We start from the raw sequence: 11,616 nt of genomic DNA, 5'->3' as shown, positions 1-11,616 counted from the left end.
TCACAGGAGGGTTCGCGCTCCTATGAGAATCGAATGCTGCCACTGATCTGAGGGAGGCAGAGCTCAGGCCTAACGGAGCGATGGGGAGTGGCTGTAAATACAGACAAAGCTCCCCTGGCTTGCTCACCTCCTGCTGTGCAGCCCGGTTCCCAAGAGACCTAGGAGTTACCCAGAGGATGGCATTTTAGAGTCCAGGCGAGACTTCGGGAAAGAATATGGTGGCTTTTAGGACAATGAGCTGACCATACTGTGCGAATAAGTAACACCCATTTATCTGGGTTGTTGCTCGAGCCATGTAGCCAGGTTGACCCAGAAAAGCTAAAACACAAGCCCCTGACTGAGGTCTGATGGTGTTTACAGAGGCATCCAGACCTGGGTGCACTTATACACTGGCACGGAAGCCACAGGCTCACAGTTCTTGGATAAGAACCCGGAAAACATACATGAAGCAGGGTAAGCCCCAAATTATCTGGACAGCTGCTGCTGTGGGAAACTTGCCTACAGGGCTCAAGTATCTGCTAACCTACAAGTCTCCACACCTCTACACACTCACATGTAAAGGCACCTACCCACGCGGGTTCCTGGTGACGTCACTCACCTGTCTGCTTGTTAAGAAACTGCACAACTTCCAAACCATCGGGGTAGGTCGTGTGTGTCGTCTGAGCATTTGCATAATAGTAAATCTGTAAGCACCAGAAACACCTATGTTGGGAGGCAGTTTGTGTTAACATTTTGAACCTGGATTTAATCTAGTAAAGTCCTTCCTGCAGGTGGGTAAAAGTACCGTCCCAGCAGGTGGGAGCGGGCTGACCTTGTCCACGGACACCCTCCACAGCAAGGAGGCATGGGAAGAGGGCTTGTCACCCAAGCCCAGAAGTCAAGACACTGTGGCACTAGGCTAGTGGGAGAGAAGACTGGACCGAGGTAGAGTTCCCAGTCCTTCATCTGGGAGAAATGCACGTTGCACTGGCATTTTGCAGCCTCTGCTTCTAAGTCGGTGGGCGCAGCTGAGCCTTGGACAGTCAGCACCAGGACTTGGGACCACGTTTTGTGTTGTATTAAAGTGTTTATCTCCCACTCATACGTTTGCTCTGGGGTCAGGGTGGCCACAGTGACAACTGCCACATTCAACACCTGATACAAATAACACACAGAGACACCACCTGCCATGACTGCGGCGCTCTTTCTAAATGCAGATCATTAACCCTGAGGCTTCCAGGCAAACCCATTAGCTGGATCCCCAAACAAAATAAAATCCCAAGAAAAATGTTCCCACTCGTCCCCCGACTGAAGATGTGTTCCCAGACTTCCCCACCAGGTGCCTCCTTCTACATCACACAGAAGTTCACAGCCCAGATTTCCTGCCGTAGAGAAAATAATTTCATTTATTGACATTTTTTATAAAATATAGCATGTTACAAGTGGACCACTAGCTAGGGCTTAGAAGTATGTTTGCTCTTCTTGCCTTCGAGTCTATTAATGTCAATTGAGAACTGTAAATCAAAATGATAAAAAATGAAACTTTGACTTGGGAAACTCTTAAGCCATGAAAAATACTAATCTTGTTTGACTATGTGCTAAATGCAACCAACTTAAATCTGTAAAAAAAAAAAGTCTCTGTTTGAAAGACTGTACTTCAGGAAATAAAGAGACATTTGGAATCATCTTAATTTTCTGCTCTTGTCAAGATCTCTTGACACTCACTCCGCATGTCACTTCCCTAAGATGAAAAGGTCACCTTCTCAGGTCTCCCTCAGGAGAACTAGGTGGGCCACCCTTGCAGAAGCCACTCAGCCCACCTAACTGCAGCTCTGCAATGTTTAGGGAAGAACCGGTGAACTCATCAGGTTGCATGTGGCTGAGAAAGCCACCTTCAGAACTCTCTAAGACTGATGAGCTTCCGTCTAAAAAGCAAATAAGTTAAACTTCAAAGGATAGTGCATATACATTGTGGAAGTATCATTATCCTAATGCGATTGCTAAATTCAGTTTAAGCGAACGTATGAACATGTTCTCTCTTGTTCATGAGATTACTATACACATGTCAGGTCAGTTCAACAACAAATGATCCTGTAAGGAACATGAATTCTTTACTGAATACACTCCGTGGTGTTTCTTGGGCATCACTCTCTTTCGAATATTCTAACGGATCAGGAGATTCACGGATGGAAAGGCACTCTCTTGGCCCTGAAGCTGCTCACAGTCCCGCGGCAGGCAGACACAGGGGAGAAAAGCCGGATCCTTGTGACACTGGCTTATGGGACCTATGAAGGGTGAAGGAGCACCACAGGCTTCCAGGAGGCCGGGGGTCAGGGGAGCTTCCCCAGGATGGTGTCACTGGCAGCTGAGATGATGCCTGCAGGTTGCGCAGATGCTAGCAAGTGGGTGGGAGACAAGGTTCCCCGTTCTGCCCGGCACCAGCAAGTAAACTGAGATCTTGTCTGGGGGCCTGAAGGGGAGGGGGCGGCAGGAACAAGGCAGCCAGGCTAGTGCAGACCTCATGGGATGGGCTTCCCCACCCCACAGAGAAGTGCCGAGGGGACTGTGAGGGCACACAGAGCCTGCGGTGGTCTGAAGCAGACAGATAGTACCAGCCTCAAATCTAGGAAGCTCCCTGCAGAGGCCATGAAGCAGCCTGGGGGCAGGAGGCCGGGGGAGCGGACTCAGGAGGAAGACAGTGTCGGGTTGTGGCTGTGCTGTGCATAAGGGCCACACCTGAAGCTCGGCCACACCTGAGGCTCGGCCACCACATAGGCTCCATTTCTTTACCGAGATAGGTTCCTGCAGGGGTCGTGAAGCTGCCATGGTCATTTTCTGGCAGCGAGGTGAAGAGGGAATTCTTTCCTGACTCCCCCAGGGGCACTCTTGGCTCCTCCCAGCGGGACCGCCAGTGCAGGAAGCACCCACAGCTGCATGGACAGAACTGGGGCTTGGGAAAGGGGCCAGGCAGGTGCCACATGAGAGGGCACACCATCAGGGTGGCAGCAACGCCGTGGGCCGGCAAATGGAGAAAAGGGAACAGAGCACCCAAGTCCACCCAGCCCCAGCCAGACGCCTTCTGCTGGGAGTGTGCTCAGAAGGCAGTGACCGCTAGGATTCGGAATCTCCAGTCATGGCCCCTAGAGACCGACATGTGGGCTGTGTGTGGGGTGAAGGGCTGGGGGTGTCGGCAAGTCTCACAGGTAAGAAACCAATGAAAGAATCAAACAAAAAGTGGCCACAAATTAGGCAGCTCCATGAAGGACATGTCCTTGCCATAGTAAGATGTTCTGCTCACGAGTATCCACAAGAAAGCCCCGCATTTTACAGGCAGCATGGAAACAGGAGTCCCCGACCCTGCTCACCAGCTCCTCTGGCTGCTGCCATCTGCTCCTGCAGCATGGCGGCCTGGGAAGCCTGCACTGGTGATTTTCTGCCCCTCGAGTTTTGCAGACTTCGGGAAGATGGATGCATAGCCTGGAGCAACGACAGTCACAGGCCTGCCTTGTCACAAGGTCCCTGGAGCGGGCAATACCTTGAGCCCAAAGGCTGGGAGCACAAAGCCATCTTCAGCCATCCTCGGTTTCCAGCAAGACCCCAGGGCTCACCCAACAGCCCTGCACTCCGCACTGCAAGGTAGGTCAATTCTTTTAAAGACGCTGCAGAAATACACCAACTACAGAGCTCAGGAAAGCAACTGATTTTTAAAACCCAGTTCAGGTTGTTTGCTTTTATAGCATTAAAGACATTTCTGAAGAAATTCAAGGCTTTATCTATAGAAACATAATTAGTTTAATAAATTACTCCGTCAATTTTGAATAACAAATTGAGTACTTTTATTAGACCTAAGTGGAACTTTCTTTGAATCTGAATTTTCCATTCAGCCAGTGTAGAGTGACACAGGTGTCCGAGGCCACCTTTCCATCTTCAGACACCCTCCGTCTCTCTGCACAGGGCGTCGGTCTTCCAGTGGGTGTTGCTCTTCTGCCTTGACATCTCCCGGAAAGACTTTTATCTCTATTTTCCTGTGGTGTTGTTTTCCACAAGTTAATTATTCTTATATTTAAACTCATTGGCTGAAAATAAATGTGGGAAATGTTTGCATTAGTAGCCATTATATTATTTAAAAATGTTAAGCAACACATCACACCAGCTATCACAGAATCTAGATGATTCTACCTCTGCTTCCTACAGAAGGACACATGTGGCATCCACTACTTGGTGTCTCTGATTCCCCATTTTACAGCCCACGCTCCTGTGGAATTCAGGATTCCAATATATGGCTGATATTGTAGAACCAAGGCAGCAGTGAAATAAAGTGCTTGGAACTCAATTCAAAAATGCATAATAAAAATAATTGTCTACCTTTTGCACCATTTAAAAAGTGATGGTTTCAAGGTGTGGATAAGCCTTGCCACCCATTCAGTTATCTATTTGCTCGTACAGTGCCCAGCATGCCTGTGATTAACTCAGGTCCATGAGGGAGCATGAGAGAAGTCCGCATCTCACAGGAAGCTGGGCCTGTGCAGTCCATCCTGGGACTTACGATGTTTTGTACTCATAGATCTGAAAAAGCTATTTTCCTACTTGTGACAAATGCTTGGAGTAGATTTCTGATCTTCCTTCAGGGAATAAAGTGTTATCTGACCAGCAGTTGCTTTGGGAAAGAATGCAAAGGGATAAATCATCTTCAGGAGTTGGGGGTATCAGTTGCTGGCTGAGGACTCACGATATTTGCCTCCTGAGTATGAGGGTGACACAAAGCTAGGACAGGAAGAGACACACTGGCTGGCAGAATGTTCTAAAGAGGACCTAATTTCAACAAAGAAAAATTTGATGGAGACTGCTGAGACCAGCTCAGTCAGGGAGACCCCAACCCAGCGGCGCTAGAGGAATTAAAGACACACGAACAGAAGTATAGCGTGTGGAGTGGGAAATCAGGGGACTCACAGCCTTCAGAGCTGAGAGCCATGAACAGAGATTTACCCACATATTTATTGACAGTAAACCAGTGATAATTTGATTGTTTCTATAGTACATAGATTACCTAAAAGCATTCTTCCTTATGGGAAACAAAGGCATGGACCAAAACAAAGGGATGGGGTCTGGCTAGACATCTGCAGCAGGAGCAAGGCCTTAAGGCACAGATCACTCATGCTATTGTTTGTAGTTTAAGAACGCGTTTAAGCAGTTTTCCACCCTGGGTGGGCCAGGTGTTCCTTGCCCTCATTCTGGTAAACCCACAACCTTCGGCGTGGGCATCATGGCCATCACGAACATGTCACAGCACTGCAGAGATTTTGTTTATGGCCAGTTTTGGGGCCAGTTTATGGCCAGATTTGGGGGCCTATTCCCAACAAGAGACAAAATAGCATCCTGTACTGTGGCCCCGGAGCTAACAGTGCCACCCCTGTTCAGAGGAGTCCACGCCGACAAGCAGCAGGTGCAAGATGGCAGTGCAGAAGCAGGGAGGGCGGGAGGCTGCGAGCCCCGAGACACAATGGCCACAGAGCGTGGAGACAGTGCCACGCACATCACCTCCGCAGGCTGCACCCATGGAAAGAAAGCCCCCAAGTCCATTCGGCCCAGCAGACGCTTGCTGCTGTGAGTGCACTCAGAGGGAAGCAGCAGGAGGACTTGGAATCTGCTCTGCAGCAAGAAGTGCTAAGGGTTAGGATCTTGTTTGAAAGGCATGCACCTATGTCCTTGGAAGAACACAGGACTCCAGGGAGCACCATGCTCACCCAGGGAGGAGAACCTGTGTGGTGAGGAGCTGATGGGCTGTGTGTGTTTGGGTACAGAACTTCTGCTGCTCTTTACAGATGATAAGCACAAAGGTTCACCTTTGGAGGAGCTGAATTGTTAGATGATGATCTTTGTCCCGGGAGAGCGGCGCTCTGATTCTTGTGGCCAACGTATTTGGGCATTTTCTCTTCATCAGCCGACGGAGGTGAAATTTTTCCAAAAGCGGGTTCCAATGCCTAAAAGACAAAATGCAGGGAAAATGTTCACGTTTTCAAAGGTAAAATAAATTCAAATTTTAATACAATCAAGAATAATTGGAATGTCCTAGAAAACATTACAGTACCAGGTAGGGGGACTTGGACTGGGTTTTCCCCGTAACATGTTGATAAGAACAGAAACCCTCACCAAAGGTTTGCGAAGGAAACTGTGGAGTCGATGTTTGCTTTGTGTTTCTTATTGTGGTTCCTTGTTTCAAAATGATCACAGGATCCCAAAGGCTACAGAATAAATAATACCCATCATATCTTCCTTTAGGCTCCTGTGTCTTCAACCAGGAATGTGTTAACGGAGGAAGAAAATGTGATACTACTTCTAGTGTTGTCTCTACAACTTGTCTAAGGTTCAAAATGCAACTTCCCAACTTTCCCTGTTATCAGCAGACTGACCTGGAGCAGCGTGATCCTTCAGGTGGGATGAGGCATGTGAGGTCTGGAATGTTAAATTATTCACTGCTCTCCCCTCTGAGGAGGAGGAGGGGGTGAGAAGGGGAGAGAGCTGCTATGAACGAACCCTTAATATCAGATCCAGAGTGGCTCACCCATACAGCCGTGCCCGCGTCCATGGGTGCTTACGCCTCAGCCTTTTAGATATTCAGTCCCTAAAACTGCAACTACACACAGCTACACCTACGCCTATTTAAAATGTGGGATTCACATATCCCATCCTCTTTCTTCAAATCAGGTGTGCTCTTGTGAGCGTAGATCTTGTTCTTATAAACAGCTCCGTGGTGACTAGTACAATGCACAGAATGGAAAAATATTTGGAAATTCACCAAGCTCTAATCTTGAAATAAGAGAATGATCAAAAACTGTAGGGCATGTGAAGACTGAATAAGACTCCACTGGCTCTTGGGGTAATTGTTATGGTTACATTTCTCCCAACATACAATGACCCAAATGGGGCAGTAGATACTATTTTTGAGGAACTGGCGTACAATATATGCAGGGAAAAAATCCCTGTGGGTCTTCTTGGGTTCTCCCCCACAGAAGGTGGGCAATCTTGGCCAGTATTTGTGGCAATTTCCCCCTCTCTTCCTCTGATGGAGGAACAGCCTGCCCAGCTTCTGCTCTTCCTTCCACAGAAGGACCAGGCGCTTTGCTGTGCTGAGAGGCTAAACCCACTTTCTTTCTGAGGCAACAGAAGCCATCTCCATGGAAACAAAGCTCTCACAGAGCTCCCAAAGAGTGGGAATAACTTCCAAGATTTCCCGTAATTTCTTGTAGAGGAACTTGTGGCTGTTCTTGCTGTGCTTGGAGAACAGAACACAGAGCAGGCTCCTCTGGAATATATTCAGTGGGTGCGTGTGTGTGTGTGTGTGTGTGTGTGTGTGTATTGTAATCACTGTGCTATATCGGAAATATCCTAAGTCCTGGAAGTACCGATGTAAAAGTTCACACAATAAGTGCAGCTAGGAAACGTTAGTAGTTTTCTTAATCCACTAAGAAATATCCCCACTTACATTTGGAGGGTGTTCGCGTGGTTCCATGTGCCGTTACCTGTGCGTATAATTTTAATGATTCAAGTTGCTTAGACCCATGTGCGGGAAACAGAACCCAGACAAGGCAGTGGTAACACCGGCCACATTCACACTCTCTTAGGCTGGTTCTTTGAGCTGTGTGATCAAACGTGAAAGCTCAGTGTTCTGTAAAGGCAGGCTGGTGCTGGGAGGCACTGACTACTTCAGCACGAGAATGCTGGTTCTTCATTTGGGATAGAGCAGGGTAGTGATACAGGATGGGGGCAGGAAAGTCCTGGGTAGAGAAGGACGGGTCCCTGGCTAGGGCTCCACCCCCGGGCCTGTGCCCATGGACCCAGGCATTTCTGCTTTTGGGCCCAAATGTTGCATTTCCCAAGACCACCCTGGCCTGCCACACTCCCATCCTAGGCCTATAAAAACCCCGGGACCCTAGCGGGCGGAGACACAAGTGGCTGGTTGTCGAGAAGAACACACCGGCCAAAGAGCACACCAGCAGACACAGCAGACACCAACAGGGCATTGACTGGTGGAATGACACAGAGTTTGTTCGGGGTGGTGGGAGGAGAGCCCAGCCGCTGGGCAGCCCAACTCCAAGGGGAAAACCGCCTTCCCATTCCATCTCCCTTCTGGCTCCCCCATCTGCTGAGAGCTATCACCACTCAATAAAAAACCTTGCACCCATCCTCCAAGCCTACATGTGATCTGATTTTTCAGGTACACCAAGGCAAGAACCCAGGACACAGAAAGCCCTCTGTCCATGTGATAAGCCAGAGGGTCTCATTGAGCCGATAAACACAAACTGCCTAGAGACGGCTAAACCAAAGAGCTCCCGCCCTGTAACACACATCCACTGGCGCTTCAGCTGGAAACATTCACCCCTAGACACTGCTGTGGGGTCAGAGCCCCACAGCCTGCCAGTCTGTATGTTCCCCTAGAGGTTTGAGCAGTGGAGAACCAAAGAAGCAAGCCACACCCCCATCGTACACCCTGCGAGGGGGACAAGGGAACTTTCCCCATTTCAATAGGTCTCTATTGCATTCTACACAGCTGCCCTCGAGGATGAACAGAAGGACGCCAGGCTACTGAGCTGGCTCTGCAGTCACCCTGGGTTCAAATCCCAGCTCCATGTTCTCCAGCCCGTGGCCATAATGGAGTTAGTTTTAGTATCCACTTCATAGGGTTGTCATAGAGAGTAAGACCGTACAGCTCTGTATCTAGCCCATGTAAAGTCCACAGTAAGGGTTTGCTGCTGTTGTCCTGAGATGTCTTAGAATTCTAGACCTGAGACACACAGCTTGGGGGCGGCAATGCTTCTGTCTGCTGGAGTGCCAGGTGAGAGGCCTGATGTATCCAGTTCTTATTAATCATTACTTACGGGAAATGAAGTTGATTGGAAGTTAGCAACCCCTCCCACCACCTGGAGCGTGAGCGATACCACGTCACTCAGCAATAAAGCCCACATCTTTACGGGGACGCTATTTTCACATAATGCAAATGGTACAAAAGCATAAATGCACTTTTGGTACCAGAGCGCGTGATTCTTGCCCCGCATGTGGGGACGCTGCAGATTTCTGCCTGGCTTCCCACCGCTGCAGCTGCAGAGATATCAGCTTTTCTCGGAGCTCCACGTTCTGCTTCCTCAAAGCATCTATATGACTCCGGAGTTTTCCATGAACATCAGCCCACAGAGACTTCTGTCTCCCGAGCTCTTGGTGAAGTCTGATGATCTGCTGCTGTAATGGCTGTTAGTGGGAAGAGAACACCAGAAAAACGTCTCAGACGTCACAACAGGCACATTTATCTGCACAATACTCAAGCCCCCTCTGATGTAAGACCAACACTATTCCTGGAATAAAAGACACCTGATGAGATAAACAGGACAACCACATCCTCTCTCTCTCTTTCTTTCTTTCTTTTCTTTTCTTTTCTTTTCTTTCTTCTTCTTTTTTTTTTTTTTTTTTGAGATGGAGTCTCGCTCTGTCACCCAGGCTGGAGTGCGGTGGCTGGATGTCAGCTCACTGCAAGCTCCGCCTCCTGGGTTCACGCCATTCTCCTGCCTCAGCCTCCCGAATAGCTGGGACTACAGGCACCCGCCACCTCCCCCGGCTAGTTTTTTGTATTTTTTAGTAGAGACGGGGTTTCACCGTGTTAGCCAGGATGGTCTCGATCTCCTGACCTCGTGATCCGCCCCTCTCGGCCTCCCAAAGTGCTGGGATTACAGGCTTGAGCCACCGCGCCCGGCCTTTCTTTCTTTCCTTCCTTCCTTCCTTCCTTCCTTCCTTCCTTCCTTCCTTCCTTCCTTCCTTCCTTCCTTCCTCACTTTCTTTCTTTCTTTCTTTCTTTTTTCTTCAGGGTCTCACTCAGTCTCTCAGGCTGGAGTGTGGTGGCATGATCTCAGCTCACTGAAGCTTCAGCTTGATGAGCTCAAGTGATCCTCCTGCCTCAGCCTCCCAAATAGCTGGGACTGCAGGCATGTGCCATCACACTTCGCTAATTTTTGTATTTTTAGTAGAGACAGGGATTTCACCATGTTGCCCAGGCTGGTCTCAAACTCCTGGGCTCAAGCGATCCACCTGCCTCGGCCTCACAAAGTGCTGGGACTACAGGAATAAGCTACCATGCCTGGCCATAGCTTTATTCTTGTTAAGTAGTGTTTATTATGAGTTAGTCCACATAATATAACCAGATAAAGATGGTTAGTGAATTATGACTTTTTTGTTAAAACACTACTACAGCAAAAAGAGGCTGGCATTCTTTTTTTTTTTTTTTTTGAGACAGTGTCTTGCTCTGTCACCCAGGCTGGAGTGCAGTGGCACAATCTCAGCTCACTGCAACCTCCACTTTCCAGATTCAAGCAATTCTGGTGCCTCAGCATCCGGGGTTGGGATTATAGGCACATGCCACCACACCTGGCTAATTTTTCTTTTTTCAGTAGAGACAGGGTTTTGCTATGTTGGCCAAGCTGGTCTCAAACGCTGTACTGGTATGGATGTATGGTCAATAGTTTAAAAATTATGGAAGTCACTGCATTTTCAACCTGACATGTTAGCCTTCCCCTGGGATCTTTCACTGGATCGTAGAGCCTCCAGTTTGCTCTGAGAATATAAGCAGGATCGTGATAAAGGTATAGCCCTACACTGGGTGGCCCTGGCCAAAGGGACCTGTGGGACTTTAATGACAGCAAGCACTGTCCAACAGGGTCCAGTGAGGAAGATGGTAAAAATCAGGAAACTTGCTAGGATGATGTGAGGCATGTCAACTTTCTGATTTTCTTTAATGAAGTTTTTAAAGTCTGGTACCTTCTCCTGGATTAGAGGAGAAAAGCTGGAATGTTAATATTTTCTTTAACTCCCTGCCCTGCCTCCCATCCACCAAGAGATACGGTTGCAGAGGGGGAAAGAGCCACATGCCCTTGGAGAGGAAGTGCAGAATCAGTGCCCCGGGTGGTGCTTTCCTACAGGGGCCCGGCGAGGGAAAGTCCAATGGTGGGCCTCAGGGACAGGAATCAGGGTCCCGCCTGGTGGGACTCACTCTGTCCCCACAGAGCTCAACTCACTTGCGTCTCCCCGGTGTTGCAGTCCTCTGTAGGGACCTCAACTGCTGCAGCTGTCTTCTCCATAACAGCCCCAGCTCCCGGACATGGGTCCTCTGGGTGGGTGCCCTGGTGGGTGCCAGCCTTGAGCTGACCTGCCAGCATCCTGGTTGGGAAGGGAAGGGCTATGGGACGCTTGAATGCAGCCCCCCTACCCTGTCAGTGTGGGCTGAAGGCCCCAGCTCCAACCTAAGTGTAAGCAGGACCCGGAGCCACTCTTCTCCCCCTGGGTCGTGTGCACGTTCCCAAGCCTGAGGCTGACCAGGTGAAAGGGCACCACAGACGGAGGGACTGAGCTGTCCACACCTGGCTCTCCACCATCCTCCATGGAAAATGCTTGAAATCCTAGAAGATCAGCCTGACACCTAACACACTCTGGTCATCCAAAGAGGGGTGTGAGTGGGATGTGAGTGGGATATGAGCAGAATGTGAATGGATGTGAGCGGATGTGAGTGGGATGGTCTCGGGGTGTGAGCTGGTGTGAGTGGGATGGTCTCGGGGTGTGAGCGGGTGTGAGCGGGATGGTCTTGGGGTGTGAGTGGGA

General features: G+C 49.3%; 1 protein-coding gene across 2 annotated transcripts in view; it reads right to left on the bottom strand.

The window, feature by feature from the left end:
- Positions 1-1,328: 1,328 nt before the first annotated feature.
- The window catches only part of LOC111525205 (T-complex protein 10A homolog 1), an 11,231-nt gene continuing 943 nt past the window's right edge, over positions 1,329-11,616 (bottom strand). The window contains exons 1-7 of one of the 2 annotated variants that reach the window (XM_023190455.2): positions 11,037-11,177; positions 9,007-9,222; positions 5,823-5,960; positions 3,897-4,055; positions 3,345-3,456; positions 1,811-1,904; positions 1,329-1,368 (exon numbers count right to left, since the gene is read on the bottom strand). In XM_023190455.2, coding sequence (XP_023046223.2) covers positions 1,329-1,368; positions 1,811-1,904; positions 3,345-3,456; positions 3,897-4,055; positions 5,823-5,960; positions 9,007-9,222; positions 11,037-11,177 — 900 coding nt within the window. Of the gene's footprint in view, positions 1,369-1,810; positions 1,905-3,344; positions 3,457-3,791; positions 4,056-5,822; positions 5,961-9,006; positions 9,223-11,036; positions 11,179-11,616 lie in introns of those variants that run through there. The other variant, XM_023190464.1, reaches the window with a different exon arrangement.

The sequence above is a fragment of the Piliocolobus tephrosceles genome, chromosome 19, assembly GCF_002776525.5.
Source record: "Piliocolobus tephrosceles isolate RC106 chromosome 19, ASM277652v3, whole genome shotgun sequence".
NCBI lineage: Eukaryota > Metazoa > Chordata > Mammalia > Primates > Cercopithecidae > Piliocolobus > Piliocolobus tephrosceles.
The sequence above is the reverse complement of the archived record's forward strand: the minus strand, read 5'-3'. Positions and strand labels throughout refer to the sequence as shown.